This window comes from Triturus cristatus, chromosome 6, assembly GCF_964204655.1.
Source record: "Triturus cristatus chromosome 6, aTriCri1.1, whole genome shotgun sequence".
Taxonomy (NCBI): Eukaryota; Metazoa; Chordata; class Amphibia; order Caudata; family Salamandridae; genus Triturus; species Triturus cristatus.
Genome location: NC_140589.1, coordinates 221148933 through 221166785, shown reverse-complemented (window position 1 = coordinate 221166785; position 17853 = coordinate 221148933). Strand labels below are relative to the sequence as shown.

The 17853-nt window shown below is 40.8% G+C and overlaps 1 protein-coding gene across 2 annotated transcripts in view; it reads left to right on the top strand.

Moving 5' to 3' along the window:
• Nucleotides 1-17853, top strand: part of LOC146816680 (adhesion G protein-coupled receptor F5-like) — an 873687-nt gene that overhangs the window by 614010 nt on the left and 241824 nt on the right. For both annotated transcript variants that reach the window (XM_085610573.1, XM_085610572.1), the window contains exon 15: nt 14743-14915. In XM_085610573.1, coding sequence (XP_085466699.1) covers nt 14743-14915 — 173 coding nt within the window. The remainder of the gene's footprint in view (nt 1-14742; nt 14916-17853) is intronic.

Genomic DNA, 17853 nt, shown 5'->3' with positions numbered 1-17853 from the left:
GAGACAACAGTAATAAGGAAAATGAAATGATTTGACAAAGAAAGGTTTCAGTCCTTCAGCTACCGACTGTAGCATCAGCAAAGGCAGTCCACTAGTAAAAATCAAAATCGATCAGCATAGCGTTCTGGTCTCCAATAGGAAAAACAATGACGTTCATCATGAGGCAAAAATCAAATGCTTGTGTTTGATGGCCCTCCTTTGGGGTTTCTTCTTTTACAAAGTCTCTGTACAATTCTAATGATTTAACATCATGCCACTGTCAGAAGATTGTCATGTGTTCAGATTCACATAATGTCACCTAGGACATTTGCAACTACAAGATAGTTTCACATACTAGTCATGTGAAACAAGAGATTTAAAGTCCACATAGGCCAAACAATGTTGAAAAACTTTGCAAAGTACTGTATGGTAGTAGCTAAAAACCTGTTTACCACAAAGTACATTTCAGTGTGAACGCTAAAATAATATTATGAAACATCAAATGTTTCTCATGTACTTGATCAAATAAAGCAACATTTGCTACACTGCAAAATAACCATTGTATTAGGCCAAGGAATAAGTTGGCTTTAGAAAAAGAGTATATTTGAAAAAAGGCCTCACGTTGGCATAACAATTTTAAATGACATAAACTCTAAATCTATTTTAAATATAATGCTCTAATAACATTACATGTAGGAAATAAATTGGAACTTTCACCAAGTATCATTACATGAAAATGGCTAAGGTTAAAAATAGCCTACGATCACCATTTTCCTCTACTTTCACATTAGTATGTAATTGTCTAAGTTCATGTTACAAAAATTGTTTAAAACGTTTTATAAAGTATAGAACCTCTAGTGTTATCATTTTAAAGTTCAAATTCCTAACTAGTATTTTAACAATTTTGCACCAACTTTTCTACATGATGCATTTTAATACACACAAGCATCAGAAAATGCCAATAAACAACATTTATATAAGTATCCTCATTAGTGCAACTCAATTATATATATTAGTATTGGTTTGTATATCTGTTTCTTCATCTTTCATTTAAAAGCACGCTTTTATTGTGCTTCTACTACAATTGTCTCAGTTTTGTATATTATTGTGTCTAACATGTGCAAGGTACACTTTCAGCTTTTCGTGTCTTCAATCAGTAAGTGTTACGCATTATGATTTTGAAATCTTGAGTCATCCAAGGTTTCTTACCCGGCAACAGAGTTGGAGTGTGATTAAAAGGGAGGCATTTGGAGTGGTCTGGGCACTGACGATGCTGAGAAAATGCCCATTTGGGACTCACTTCAGAGTACAGACGGACCACAAGCCCCTCCGATAGCTCATGCAAATGAGGAGTGAAATCCCAAAAGGTTGAGGTGTACTTTATGAAAGCACCATCCCGGTGCAGACCACGCCAATGCTGATGGTCCATCCAGATTTTTCTGCCTTTGTGATGAGAACTCCCAAGAGGTTGGGTAGTTCTCCCTACTTTCATTTGGGGGGGGGGGGGACACATGTTAGAGCTGTCAGTCTTAGGATGGTCATCCCCTAAGCATTTTGCTTTTCTCCTCCATTTTTTTCTGATCTTGTTCTGCTGGCCTTAGGACTGTGCTCACTCCATGGTAACATTGGATTATTCCTAATTCACATATTTAATTTACTTATAAGTCCTGAGTAAAATGGTAGTATGTGTACCCAGGGCCTTTAAATTAAATGCTACTAGCAGGCCTGCAGCACAGATTGTGCCACCCACCTAAGTAGCACTTTCAAACATGCCTTACGCCTGCCATTTCATGCTGAGTGTGTAGCTTTAAACTGCTGTTTGGACCTGCCAAAATAAACCTTTTTCCAGGCCCAAACCTTCCTATTTGATATGTATAAGCCATCCCTGGGGTAGGCCATAAATAGCCACAGGGAATAGTGCAATCTATTTAAAAAGTAGGACTTGTACTTTTAAGTTTTATATGTCCTGGTAGTGACAAACACTTAAATAGGAATTTCTCATTAAAAAGGCCATCAAAAATCTTGTGGATTGCGTGGAAACACCCACAGCAATGCCCATGGAATGCCTCCTTGATGCAGGCTAAGGGAACTCAGTGGCTTGCGCCGCTTTGTCTTACTCCATTTCTATGAGGCCATGAAAAGCCACGCAGAGTGACATTGCATCACCTCATAGATACGATTGAGATGCTTGTGCCGCCAGAGCTTCAAAAAAAGCATGCTCCAGCGGTGCAAGGCTCTCATAAATTGGCCCCAAAATATTTTGCAAGGTTTTAGGTCTTTCATCATCAGGTAGCTACATATAAAATGATGGGTAGCTGAAATGAAACATAAATACATTTTAAAAAGTTTTTACACAATGGGAAATGGATTGTAATACATTATGAAACCTTTATAAGTTAATGCCCTGCAGAGGTCTATGTGTAACCAGAGAGCCACGGAATTAAATTTAGTTGGTGCAGTGGAAAATAGTGACTTGTGTATTTTTAGTGCTACGAGGTCACAGCCAGTGACAGAAAGCACCGTGAATGTGTAAGTCATTATTTTATACTTGCAATACACACATTATAAGATAGGCTGCTTCAAACTATGCAAATAGTTTTATGATAAAATGGTGCTTCCAAATGTAGATTTTAGTAATACCAGACCGTAAGTAAGGCAATTATTTTCTATTACATAACCATCCCATCAACACCTCCTCAGGAGTACTACTGTGAGAATACAATTACGATTAAAAGCATGCACTTTACAGCCCAGTTGTTTACTCTTTGCACTACCACGCAAAAAAACCCAAATCTTTGCCATCAAAATGCTTGGAGTGATCCAAGCGATTAAAGCCGGAACCTCTCCCAAGCATCCTCTACATTTGCAGATTAACTCATAGTGCACATTTGCATTTCATTCAGGCAAGCAGGCACCCTGGCACAAAGGATTGTTTTACCTGTCTGCCCGGCTTCTTTCTTTCACCGCACAGGAGACTCAATTAACTTCAGCTGAAGCTTTTTAATGATCAGAATGAACAATCACAGGATGGTTGTCTTTTTCCAAAACAAAGAGCAAACATTTTGGATTCCTGGCAGAATTGAGGCCTGGGAATGCGCTCCCCCCTTCCCAGGACTTCACAGCCCTCCTGTAGGCCGCGCCCCACAGATTGAAGACCTCTGACATAGGTTAACATTGGAGTCCCCTTATTAAACATAATAAGCTGTAACTTCCAAATGGGAGCAGGTAACTGTTCATGTTTGATGTCTTTGGAATTGCAATGAGAAGTTCTCTTTCATGATGAAGTTAGATTTTAAATTGTGATATTGAAAATCCACTTTGAGAATGTTTGTATTTTCCAGCCTTAGTATTTAGTGACTGCAGTCTGTCTTAGGGTCACATGACTGGGTGTGGTTAGCATTTGTGACTTGTATATTCCTCCTAGACTGCCACACACAATAGAGAGCTTAGGTGTGTCTGAATGGGCCACCACGGGCAGGATGAATGGGCAGACTTGGACACAGCCCTATTTACCCTTGAATAGGCTGTGTCCTGCCTCAACACAAAGGGCTGCATACTCCCTGTAGTTAGCATGGAGCCAGGTAACTTGGGCACTTCAAAGTAAATCCTCTAGAAATTTCTCCCACTTCAAAGCAGGCACCAGGTATAAATATTGGACCTCAGACACCAACTCTTCAGTACACTTCTGTACCTGTGGAAGACTCTTCCAGGAAGCAGGACCACTGTGCTGCTTCAAGGGCTGCCACTCTACTAGACTGCTGCTCTGAAGGATGGACTGCTCTGCTGCTCTTACCGATTCTCTCCTGCCTGGGTGAGAAGGTCTGTGCCTGCAACCTGTACCCAAGACCAGCTGGGTGACTCGAAGGGCCAAGCCTCTTTTTTTACCTGTACATGGACTTTGCAACTGTGAGTCCTTCCCTGCCTAGTGCTACCATACTTTTCCTGGACCCTTGGACATTTGCCTGAAGGTGCTCTGCCAATCCTTCTGTGGTCCAGCAGAGCCAACGCATCACCTCTGCTGTGTGGACTTTTCAGTCGCAAGGACTCTGCCTCACCCTTGCAAACCACAGCCTCACTGGAACCACCGCTGCGGCCCTCACATCGCAAGCCCCTCGTCAGCAACAGGCTCAACGACGAACTCTGCATCACAGTCTTGTAGCTACTCAGAACCGATGCATTGCTCCGAATGCCTTCTCAGCCTCACAGTTCCTCCGAACTGACACATCGCTTTGGCTGCGCAATGAATCTTCGACTGGGAACCTCATAAGGTTCCCTAACCGGATTTAAGATACTATTGTTCAGCAGGCATAACTGGGTCCCTGTTTATGACCCGCACTCCATCACAGTCGACCTAAACTTGCAAGTTTGCCCAGGTCCAGTGCACCAGATATCCAAAATTGGTGCTTTCTGTTTTTTGGTGCTATTTTCACTTAAATCTTTAAAGCTGCATATCTCTGGTTCTACTGATTAGGATTTATGTTGTGTTGGTATTGTTCTATTTATGAAAAATGATAGAAGTTCGGAATCTGGTGTGTGATTTTTTTTGTGCAGTGTTTCTACTTTATTACTGTTTGAGTACTGATTGAATACTTTACACATTGCCTGTAAGTTAAACCTGACGTCTCCTTGCCAAGGTGCCAAAGGGTCCAGCAAAGGTTAATTTAGGGTTTGCTTGTGACTACGCCCTGACAAGGATTGTGGTTCTTGCTTGAGTAGGGTTTCACCTCCCTCAACCAGTAAGTCAAATTCTTGCACCAAGGTAGTGCTTACACTCACGGCATCAACACAAGTCAATTGGTAATCCATCTACCTGTTACCGTCTTCCAGACTTCCTGATACCAGAAGTACCGCTAACTGCGAAGGGTCAGTTTTAACGAGAGAATTACAATTTGGACTCCTGGGGTTTCCTAATAAATTAAGAATTTTCAGGAAATAAGTAATTCCATGCCCAATATTCCCAAGTCATTTCTCATTTTCCCTATATTTCCTTCCTGTAATTTGATTTGCTTTCAGCAGGTCAGATCTCCTGGAGGAAGACAATTGGTCTGTGATAAAACCACGGACTTCGTCAGAACCAGATCTACAACCCATGTGTTTGGTAACCCTACATGCAGTGGTGGCCAGTATGTTTTGGGGGGAGGTCGGCGGACAGGACACACTCACATGCACACATACACAAAACACTCAAAGCAATGTATTCACACACGCACACACGCTTGCACACAAACATCCATTCCAGCAGTCTTCACCAAACATTCATACACACATGCACACACAAACACATCCATTCACAACACTCTTCACCACACATTCATACATACACGTACGCACGCACGCAGGCACACAAACACATCCATTCACAACACTCTTCACCAAACATTCATACATACATACATGCACGCATGCACCAAACAGTTTAAAAGAAAAAGAAACAGTTACCTGCAGCCAACTCTGCCTCACGGTTTCCAGGTGGCTTGGAAGTGCTGCCTTCCTTCATTGGGAAGGCAGCTGCTCCAACGTCCTCACAGAGTGGGATGGGGTCAGTAAGACTGCTGACCTCACCCCACTCTGTGATGAAGTGTCACTGATTGGCACCCTACCCTGGGCGCTTGAGGGCTCAAATTGAAGCGCCCAGGTGCGAGGCAATCAGTGACGCTACCCCTTGTCACTGAAGGGAGGCCCTCAGGGACCTTTGCTAAGCTGAGAACGTCACGCCCACAGGAGCTGTAACTTCCTCAGCCCAGCAGAGTTCAGCTCAGGCAGCCAGGAGCCTGCGCTAAATGCGCATGTATGACTCCTGGATGCTTGAACTGAAAGTGAACAGTGTCTGTCAGACCTTTGTGCAGCCTTACAGACACTGTTCATGAGGGGCAAGGCCCCTCAGCCCCAATGGTTGGGCCGCTCCTTCCTACATGTTTCAACGCGAGCTGCATGCCGCAGCTAGGACAGCTGAGAAGCACAAGGTGGCAATCACTTTTCCAAGTTCCAAAGCTGTTTTGAATGCAGCTCATGCAATAATTCCTGAATTACTGAAATAGTGCATGCACTGCTGAGTGCACTTGTTTTTGAGAAACATTCTCACAGTTCAGTTCAGCACTTTTTCATAGACGGAGACTGTGTTCATGGTACAGACTACACTACTGCTTCCCAAACTTTTAAAACCCCGACCCGCTTTTTAGAATGACGAAGTTCTTGTCCCACCAAGCTTTAATGGTCATAAAATGGGCGATTTCTTATTGTAACTAAAGTATTGTGTGGTAGAGCACTGTCATTTAAAGACTGAATATTTTCAATTGAGATGGCCACTAAATTTGTCAGTTCATACAGCTTTACCGATAAAAATATATTGCACAAAACTGAAAGTTGGGTTTCAGTTTTAGTGAACATTTATTATTTATGTATCACCAACTAAAAGGATCTCGGTTAGTTTTGATCCTATAATTTGTTTTCATCGCACTTAAGAATTGCAAACAAATGTGCCTTATTTTTGCTTTCCCAACAGCTGAATGTTCATTTACAGGTATTTCCATTTTTTATTTTTTTTAATAAGAATTGAGTGGATTACAAAACAGAAAAAAGAATCCGCTCAATTGCATAATACAACTTCTATCAGTATAACAATCAATTCCTGCATACATAAGTAAAAGCGAAAGTGCAAAGGCAATAAAGTGCTAATAGTGCATCAGGACATAAAAAAAGAAAAAAACACAACTCAGCAGCTTATGTCCAAACTAGTAATTAGTTCATAATTATAATGATAAAGTGCTAGTGCCATTGGACTGAGGTGCTATCCTTGCCGGATCGAAAGATCCATCAGAAAGGTGCAGATACAATATCAATACAGTGATAACAATTTGAAACACCTGAAATATCGAAGGCTTAAGAATGTCACAGCATATGGTCAATAAAACTATCTGTTCATGAAAACATCAATAAAGTGCTAATGCTGTAGAAATGAAAATACTAACCTAACAGTATAAAGTCAGGCAATATATCAATAGCAGCAAATTATTTATACTCAGAAAATAAAATAAAAATAATTCAATACCCCATAGATAATAATCTACTTTCATAACACACTGAGGGTATAAATAACTATGAACATCTTAAAATGCGTTATTGAAAAATCCTGAACTAATTGCTACAAACCTTCTAAGCGACCCTACTGCTTGGTATACGCCTCCTCCCATATAGATGTCTTAATCAGCTTTTCTTGCCATTGCTGAATAAACGGTATCTTATTCGACTTCCAATTTTGTAAAATGAACAACCTGGCCACTGCAGCAGCTATTGCACAGAAATATTGTTAGTATTCAGACAAATGTAGGACCTCTAGAGCTAATTTAATAGTAGGAATAATATGGACTGATAAAGCTAGACATTGATTTATCCTCGAAAAGAGATTGGACCAGAATTGATATAGATCAGGACAATAGAAAAAATATGTTTCCAGGACCCTATCTCTGGGTTCCCACATTTAAAACAAAACTCAGTAGAGGGAGGAAAAAACATATTCAATCTCATAGGTGTATAATATGATAACCATCTTGACAAATAGGCCATTCTTTTATAGTTAGCAGTGCTAAGTGCTTTGTGGCCTATTTCACACAGAGACTGCCATTCCTTTTTGCTGACACTGCAGACGGTTTCTTTCAATAGTTTTGGAAAAATGTTAGTGAGCACTCTCTGCGGGCCCGGCTGCATTTGGCAAGAATACCAATTGCCAACTCCACATAGGTCCTGACCATACAGTTGGTTTAATATATTTAAAGCTTCATTATAAGTCGCAACATAATTTGCTTTTAAGAAACTCAAAATTTGGTTAGAGCTAAATGCCATAGCTGGAAACCTAGGGCCCAGCTGCTGAGGTAACATCTCATTGGAAATCAGCTTAGATGCACTAAAAAAGTCACCCAAATATTCAAAACCCACCTCTTGCCATAATTGAAAAGTCCCCCGAGAAAGCTGCAGTCCAAAGGGCTGACACTCACTAATGTTTGAATATAGATGGTATCTAGGAATTTTATATAGATTAAAAAATACTTGTATGTGACAAGCAAGGTCAGCTAATGCCTTATACCTCGATTTTTGGGGGAGTTTCGGTAAGCATAACAAAGAGGGTAACTGGATTGCACTCTCCTGCACCATACTTTTTAATAAAACATTCTCAAATTTTGATACCACTAATGGGAGTTGAACCAACATATTCAATAAAGCAGCCTGGTAATAAAGTTCAAGATTGGGGAGGGCGAGCCCCCCCTGAGACGTATCTATTTGTAAAATTGCTAAGGAAGTTATAGATTGTTTCTGAGACCATATAAATTTTTCAATCAATGCATGTGCTTCCGAGAAATATGATTTAGGAATTTAAAAATACAAATAATGGCAAAATAGACATTTTGACCAACGATACACGGCCTATTAAAGTTAAAGGAAGAAGAGACCATCGGTCTAATAGCCTCATGGCTTTTTCCAGGATGTTTTCATAAATTAGACTAAAAAGATGATTAGAGTGACAATTTACATAAAAACCTAAATATCTAATAGGATTAAATGAATTCTGCTGACGTAGAAAAGGCAGTAACACCGATGGGGCATTAAACCAAAGTACCTCTCGATTTAGTCTATACCCACCCAGATGTTTTAAAGTAAGTAGAATTTAGCATTGGGGAGGATAGTTGACACTGCCTTATTAGGTATGCTCTTTTGTTAAATTGCTGGATCGGAATATAATATATTTTTTTTTTAACTTTACAGGGTCACATATACCTTTATAAATTGAATCACAGAACGAGGAGGTTCCAAAAGGGGCAAACATATCTTGGATTTTGTCCTTTGGGCTTTGCAAACGTATACTAGACATAGACATATAAACAAGTATGAAAAGTCTATGTGGAAGGACTGTAATGATATGCACATTTTGGGGATGGGTGATTTAAATTGCACTCTACCTCTTTTTCACCCAATAGAGATCTATGGTACATATTTTTGGAACTACCTATTTAGGTAAATTTCTGGTATTCTAACCCGTGGGAAATACGGTAATCGTTAGCAAACTAGGAAGTGAGTATATACAGCATACTCGATGGAAAATGATTGACATTAAGAATATGGATATACCTGATTCCTAAACACAACTTTTGTAGTGCTGTGATTATTTCTTCAAAGAATATCGGTCGTATTTGGACCGTGTATGAGAAATCTGCTCGTAGTAATAGGAACGTTATAGCCACAGAAAAGAATATTGTTCAAAAAGGCAGTTACTTGAAGTTGTATGCGCTAGGGATTAGTGATCATCTATGGTAACTTTGAATTCGTTGCACAGTGAGATAGTGGGTCTTTGTCTTTTCGCTTTAATTACTTTTTCCATTTTGATATGGCCAGCACATCTTGGTGTTTCTGGGAAAACAAATTCTCTTCTCTGACTCTGGAGCACTCTCTTCTTGTTCTCGACTCAAACACTTTTTAATTTTTTTTATTTAAACACTCTCAGTAAGTCCAATGGTGGAAGAGATCCCCTATACATGGGGTTTTGTTTTATATATCAATATGAACAGTATACATGAGATTATGTTATTGTTTTCACAGCCTTGAGGAAGTCACCTGGTGTGACGAAACACGTGTCGGCTGTTGCGTATGCGGATCAATACTGTAAAGCTACAGATGCCCTTTATAAACGGTCTCTTCAATGTCATGCTTGTTTAGGGACAATGGGTCTTTATGGTCTTATTTGAAAATCTGTGATGTTTTACACAATGTCTTATTTATACTAAAAAGAATATTTTTTTGTATAAACCTATCTTTGTTTATTGCCAGTGATATATCGACATAATGAAATGCAGTTTGCTTATAATGGTTGTATACAGGTCAGAATAGGGTATTACTTTGGAGTGCCGGGATATTTGTACATTATATTGCTTTACATAGTGACTGGTTACAGGATCTGTGTATTTGTGCACCTAAGGTAGTAAGGTGCATTTTTTCATCCCGAGTGTCACCATAACAAATTGCTTCTTTGTCATTTGTAAATTAGGAAATTCAAAAAAACATTTGGACCGCCCAATCTGATCATATATTGCTTTCTGAGGTGGGATCCGCTATACATTACTACCACTTTTGTGTTACTTGTCAAAAAATATGTATTAGAGGCCATAGATCTATCCCGAATAAAACTTGACAGGTCTATATGAACCAGCTGTTGTTAATTCTGAGTCAACCTTACTGCCCAAATTTTCAAAAAAACCTTTATAGTCTTTATGTAAAAGACTTATGGGTCTATATGAGCCAGCAGTGGTAGGATCCTTATCTTTCTTAAGAAAACAGACCACAACCGCTTCCTCAAAATGTTTAGATATTGGTTCACCATTTTTTATCGAATTGTAGAATTTGGTAAGAAAGGAAAAAGCAAAGGTTCAAAATCTTAAAAACTTCAACAGGAATACCGTTGTTACCTGGGGCTTTTGCCTGGGCTGTAGAGTTCAATACATTACTGACTTCATCTTGTGAAATAGATTTATCAAGAGAATCCTGTACGGTCTTAGAGATAGAGAGCATTTCTAAAGATAAAAAATAGTTTATAAAATGTTTGGGTAATTTCCTGCATCTCCTCATATATCATTGTGAAATGTCGTAAAAAAAAAAAACCTTCAATTTCCTCTTTGTAATCTACAATTGTATCCAGGACCGGCTCTCTAATCTGAGTAATAGTATTTTGACTACTCTGAGTTTTTGGTAACCAGGCCAGATAGCGTCCTCTATGTTGACTCTCTTTGTAAAGTTTCTGTTTATAGACCTTGCTCCCCTTAATTACCTGAAGCCATAAAAATAGCCTAAGGTTATCTTTAGCCTCTGCTAGATCTCGAAGGAGACCCATCTTTTGGGATTCAGACCTAACCATCTTTAAAATAGCTTTAACTTTTTCCACCTCCTCCTGTAGGGAAAGCATCTCTTGAGAGCGTTGTTTCCGTACCGCCGATGTATATGCTATTACTGCCCTCTAAAGGCTGCTTTAAAAGCTTCTCACACCAAAAAGATAGACGCTGTGTTCTCGTTGATTTTAAAAACAAATGCTTGATAAAAGACTGCATTTTAATAATCCCCCCCACATCTTCAAGAAGAGATTTATCTAAGCACTAGCTCCTTTTATTTCGAAGCTTTGTTCCCTTCATATGAACTTTAATAGAGATGGCTGAATGATCAGAAAAGGCATTGGAGATAATCTCCGCCTCGTTTCTAGATCACAGATTATCAATTTAAAAAAATCTATTCGAGATGCTGTTTTATATCTGAAAGAATAGAATGCATAATCTGAGTACCCAGGATGACTTTGTCGCCATGGATCTAGCAAACACAAACCTTTTTCATCATATCAATCAGCTTGTTTGATTTGAGTTTAAATTGTTTCTTAGATGTATTAGAAGTGTCTATGTAAATATCATGAATGAAGTTAAAATAACCCCCCAAAACTATCGAAGCCTTCGAAACTGCTAATAGATCATACATTTTCAGTAAAGCGGAGATGTCGTCAAATATGGGACCATACTAATTCGAAAGATCAAATACTACCCCATTTCGGTTAGTTTGCACATAAATCCAGCAGTCTTGCACATCGTGACAAACTTTTAGTATTTGACACATGAAGGTATTAGAAAATATAATAGCCACCCCACGAACTGACGAATTAGCTGAGGCAAAATAGGCTTGGTTATACCCCTTTGGAAGCATCAATTTAGGTGTATCAGATCTAAAAGGAGTCTCCTTAATAAACAGCAATTGTGGGGAGAATGAAAGCTATCCAAGTTAACATTTCTCTTGTTTTCGTGATTTCAAGCAGCCATTCACTTTGCAGGAAATTATTTTGATACTATCCATTCAAAATAAAAATGGCAGCTTTCATTGCACCAAAAATACATAACATTAGAAATTAAAAACAACAAAACCACCTTTGTATGCAGTCCAAAAATGATCAACACATTTTTTCTCTGCTATCCCAACCACACCCCCACCCTAGCCACCCCCCAACCCTACAAGACGAGCGTCCCTCCAGCAACACGCCACGTGAGACCCCTAGCTGATGGATGCCCTGGAATTGCATCCTCATCTGTCAGAATCTCGTACCCCACCGCCAATCCCACCCACACCCTTCTTAAGGAGAACCAGACGAGAAAAAAATAAAAAAGACTCTAATTTCAATTTTTTTTAAATAGTCCTGTGCTTCTGAAATAGCACTAAGGATTTTAAATTGTTCCTTCCAAAGCACCTTCAATTTTGAAGACTGAACCAAGGAGGCCTGTGCTCTGATTGATCTAAATTCAAAGGCAAGCAATTGAAACTCCTTTCTCCACCTGGCTGAAGTCACAGAAAGATCAGAAAACATCTTCAAAGAGGCAGTTTTCTACTGTATCGCTCTAGTGAGGACTTGTTCCTTAATCCAGAAATCAGAGAAGTTGACCAAGATAGTTCGAGGATATATGGCTCCAGGTGTCTGATGAGAAGGTACTCGATGAGCCCGCATGATCGTCAAATCTTTAGGAGCACATGGTAAAACATGATCTTTAATCAACATATTGATGAGCTGAGGAACTGATTGTATCTGACCCTGGGATTCACGCCCTTCCGGAATTCCCGTAAACTGCAGATTGGAGTGTCTTGCATGACTCTCCATAGATTCTAATTGTAGCCCAATTCTGTGATTTTTGCAAGCTCAGGTGTCCTACAGGATTGCATATGTGCCAATTTGTCATCAATATCAGATATTCTTTTCTCTGCTGCCTGTAGGTGATTTGGCAGTACCAATAAGGTCTCTTCCATTTTAGTAAGCCTTTGCTTATTAGCTCTGTATCCTAAGCTTGCTGAACTTTAAGCCCACGGATCTCCACCAGAATTGTCTCCAGCATTTCTGTCAAAGCTTCTGGCAGGAGCGCCTGAGCCACGCAAGGATTATTGATCAATGGTACATTTGAGTGGATATTGAGTTCAGGAGCAGCCATCGCGTGTGCGCTGTGGCTGGTTCTTGGATCATGGGAGGGAGTAAAGGAAGCTTCATCGAGGCCCCCAGGCCCACAGAAGGAGTTGGAGGGGTATAATCCGATATTTCTTACATGTTTCGTGCAGCGACCCTCTCATATTTTGAGTTCACGGGCCCTAGCATTGTTGTAGTTGTTTTAATCAATGGCAATACTCACACTCTGATCTCCTCGCCTGAGCGTTTAGTCCAACCATTTGTGAACAAAGGGAAGATTTTCGGCTTTTGAAGAGGCTCAAGACTCTTGTCTAACCCTATGTTCCACGTTGGTGAAGTAGAGGCTGGGGATGGAGTTGAATTTTCAGAGCTGTTAGAAATTAAACAGGAGGCACTAGCTTTCCCCATTACAAGTGAGCCAGGCTTTGCATAAATAAACCTCCCACTGTCCCCTTTCTCTCTTCTTCGTACGGCTGGAGAGGATTAAAAGAAAAGGCAGGAGGGCCTCCCGAGGTCTCCCTCTGTTTATCTCGCCAGGCAGCCAGCCTTATCTGTGAGGACTTCTTACGTTGTTTAGGGGGGACAGGAGGGACTGGTGAGCCAGTTTTTGTGCTAAGTTGTCGCATGACAGAAGGGAACATATGCTACCAATGCATCCACTATCAAAGTCTTGTCATTCTGTTATTGTAGGCCAAGCATATACCTCCTACGGGTGCCAAGAAACTAACACAGCCCTGTAAAAACCACAAAGTCATGTGTAGGATCTACCTTGCTCCTCGCCCCATCTTAGACACTTCTTACTTCCACAGATGAATGGGAGCAAGTTGTGCCAGATCTTCTCTCAGACTAACTAGGAGCAGTCTCGTTATCTCTCCATAAACTAAATGAGAGCTGGGACCGGACTTCATAGATACTATAGCCACAGCAGCTACCAGCAGTTCTCCACGCTTCAAACAACCCCTCTAATCCTCAGCCAGTGCGGGTGTCACAGTGTCTTCCTGGCTCCTTTGCCTGCACACAGGTTAATCAGCCCACTGGAATGGTAGGCACACCTCTCCAAGCCACAATCCAGCCAGCCTCTCATTCCAATCTTCAACTCGTTTTTCGAAGCGGCTCCAGCGCAACACCATGGCTCGAGTCAGCAGGGCTTCCTGCTCTTTCTTTCCTTCTCCTACTTTCTCTTTAGCGCCTCATTATGGAGCCGCTAAGTGAGCTTAAACGCTGTTTGCGAAGGGGAAGGGCCGGAGGATCCGGTTCCGCCATCAGCAGCAGGACATGGTGCAGCCGCTGCCGAGTATTTTAAGCCTATCATTTTTTTTCATCGCACTTAAGAATTGCAAACAAATGTGCTTTATTTTCTAACAGCTGAATGTTCATTTACAGGCATTTACATTGTGTTGTGTGTTACAAACAATGACAGTCTACAGCCTTCCCTTTCACACTGCATGCATGCCAGCAAGATTGTCATATAATCCACTTTATTTATCTTTCTGTGGCTTCAAAGTGAGAGGCATTTGTAAACAACAATCTCCAAGTAGCAATTCGTCATAGCCTGACATTTGACCTTTGCCACGGATGAATGTAGAATGTAAAGGCATCTTTATTTATTGCTTGGACTTTCAGATCTCAACAAAAATCGGTTTGCGACTCACCCACAGTTTGGGAAACACTGGCCTATGATATTTATAATGGAACTACGCACTCTTTGTAACAAAATATTAAATTGCTACTATTTAGTCACCTGTTTGATTCATTGCAATAGCTGCATGTTCACCTTATTTTTTTGTCAATCAAACTTTCAGGCCCAGCTACATGTGCTGGAGTTGGAAATGGGACGCAAGGTGATATCATAACGATACCATGCAAACCTGATTTCGATGGAACAATTACATACACCTGCACCAATGGTAAATGGGATGAGACACTCTCAACTTGCATTCCTAAAAAGCTCAATCAACTTCTGATAGCCAGTCAGGTAAGTGTGAATTAATGTCTGCCAGTTCTCTATATTTATAGTGATTCAAAGTGAACTGAAGCTGCCATGTTGGCACTGTTCATGGAGCTGCAAGAATACCCTAAATGACTTAGGGGCGGATTCAATTATATTTAGATTTTCGCATTACCGGAGAATCCCATACAGTGCTTGCCCCCTTATACAAAAACACACTTCACAGCACAATGCCTGATGTCAGTATCTGTGGGTGAATATTCTTAGGTCCATGGTATTCAGTCAATCCTCGTTATTTCAGTCAATTGCCATAAAAGAGACATACAAATAAAAAACATTAAAAATACAAACTCATGTGGCTATTTACAATATGCAAAGCCATAAAAATGGCCGACAACCATCATTAAAAATCGTCAGATAAAATCAGTAAAACATTATCCCACATTATACATACACGAAAGTGACGCTGCATGTTAAAAAGACACATTGATTTTCTAAGGGCAATAAGCTCAATCCGTCACTTTGATAATTTGCACCAGTACTCTCAACAACTAGTATGTTGGAGCTAAAATATTATTAGGAACATCAACCGAGACAAAATTATCCATATAAGGTTCCATAGCAGCCTTGCAACGCTGTTATCCTATCTATCAGCCGATGGTAGGACATTTTCCCTCCATGTTCGCCCCATAGCAAGTAAGAAACTGGAGACTGCAAATGCCATGTGCCTGCTAAGGTCATACTGTGCAATTCTACAGGCCTCTACGCAATGTTTGTGTTAGAATGCGGTCTACTCCAAACACCAGATGGACTCAGGTAGGAGAACAGCAATTCTTTATTCAATTGAGTTGTCCTGCATGGAAAGCGAAGCTCTCCCTTGGCCAGCCAGTTATTAACTGCCAGGCTCAGAATCCTATCCCCCTAGGTCGAACGTGGAATGCACTGGACACAGCGCTCCACACTCCACACTAGGGGTTCCTTAACAGAACAAGCCTAGAAGAAGATTACAACACATCCTCCTCTCTTATACAAATAAATGAACAATGAATGAATGAAGTACAGGGAAAAAGAATAAACAAAGTACATAACATTTTTCTTCCTTAATTTGCATGGTGCACGCCATGCAACAATTACTTAACATTTTAAAGAAGAACACAAAGAAACACTTACACCAATAGGTCCTATCAGTTGCATATGTAATCTCTCAAATAACCTGGAGGATGGCGACCCCTCACATGCTTCTCTTCTCTTGCAACCGGAACTATTGAATCAGCCCCATCCAAAGAGACAGAGGCATCACCACCACCTTGTCTTCCTACATGAGTGGAACCACTGTCAAGAGAACTGTTCAACAAATCAAGATCAGACATAGATAGAAAAGTGTTACCACCATCTGTGACTTTACCTTCCTTCTTGACGTCACCACTAACATTACTTTTCTGGTACAGTGCCACACGTCTATAGTTCCACTTGTCCCCATTGTCCAGAATCACACCATAAGGTAAGGTGTGTTTAACCCTGTAAGGACCTAAAAACTTTGAACCCCGAGCACCAGGTCTGCCACTGCGTACTTTTACCAAATCACCTGAAGAAATGTGTTTCCCAGATTTCTTCTCCGTACACCCCCCATGTTGAGAAGAGGAGGATAAACTACTACTGGGTGCAGAATCTCTCAACACCATCTCTTTAAACCATGTGGGAACCAGTTTGGTGTTGGGCAATCTACCACGCATCAGTTCAAACGGTGTCTTGCCTGTCACTCCATGCGCACTCGAGCGATACGCCCACAGCATTTCAGACACCAACCCCTCAACTCCAATTCCGCTAGACCGGGCCATCTGAATAGTACCTTTAACAAGCCGGTTCGCCCTCTCAACCATCCCATTGCCCTGCGGATTATAAAGAGAGGTGCGAACATGTTTGATGCCAAAGGACCCCAGAAACTTCTGCATCTCATCAGACGTCAGCTGAGTACCATTGTCCGTTATCAAGACTGAGGGTATGCCTTCCTCCCGACATATTTCCTTTAGGACACCAATAGTGGATGATGTGGTGATATCCTTCAGAAACTTAACTATCAACCACTTTGAATGAACATCCACCACTACCAAGCCAAAACGTAAACTCTCCCTCAGTTCATTCATGGGTCCAATGAAGTCTAAACAAACACTATGCCATGGTTGACCTGGATCTGTTATATGTCCTAAGGAAGCTTGGACCCCTACTTTCAACCGTTTGTCACTCTCCTTACAAACCTCGCAATTAGCAACTACAGAATCTACATCTGAATCCATTCCAGGCCACCACCAATTTGCTCTCAACCTTTTTTTAGTCCTAGTTTGGCCCAGATGCCCTTCGTGAGCCAAGCTTATTAGGTTATGCCTTAACGCCACAGGTGGAATAAACAGTTCCCCTCGCATGATTACAACATCCCCACATACAGACAGTTCATCAAGGATCTTAACATACGGCCTAGTGGCGTGAGAGACTGAGCTTTCTCTTCTACCCCCCAAGAGAATCAAACGTTTAAGTTCTAACATAGAATTGTCAGAAGACATTTCCCTTAACCAATCTGCCTTTGTAATGGCTTGGGATTCAACCACACTCAATACATCTTGTACCGATGCTACAGCTCCTTCACTTTGTTTCTTCAAGACAGCAATTTTATCAACTATCTCCCAATCAAGAGATAATCTTGATAAGCAATCGGCTTGTACATTCCTCCAACCTTGAATATAAACCACATCATAGCAATACTCTTGAAGGCGAGAGGCTAATCTAGCCAATCTTGCTGAACACTTGTTTGTACCCCCTGGTAACAACACCTTGATGAGAGGTTTGTGATCTGATTTGAGTGTGAATCTGGAACCCCACAAATAGGTTCTAAAGTATTCACACCCCCAAGCAGCAGCCAAAGTTTCTCGTTCTATCACCGAATAATTTTTCTCGGAATCAGTCAGCGTCC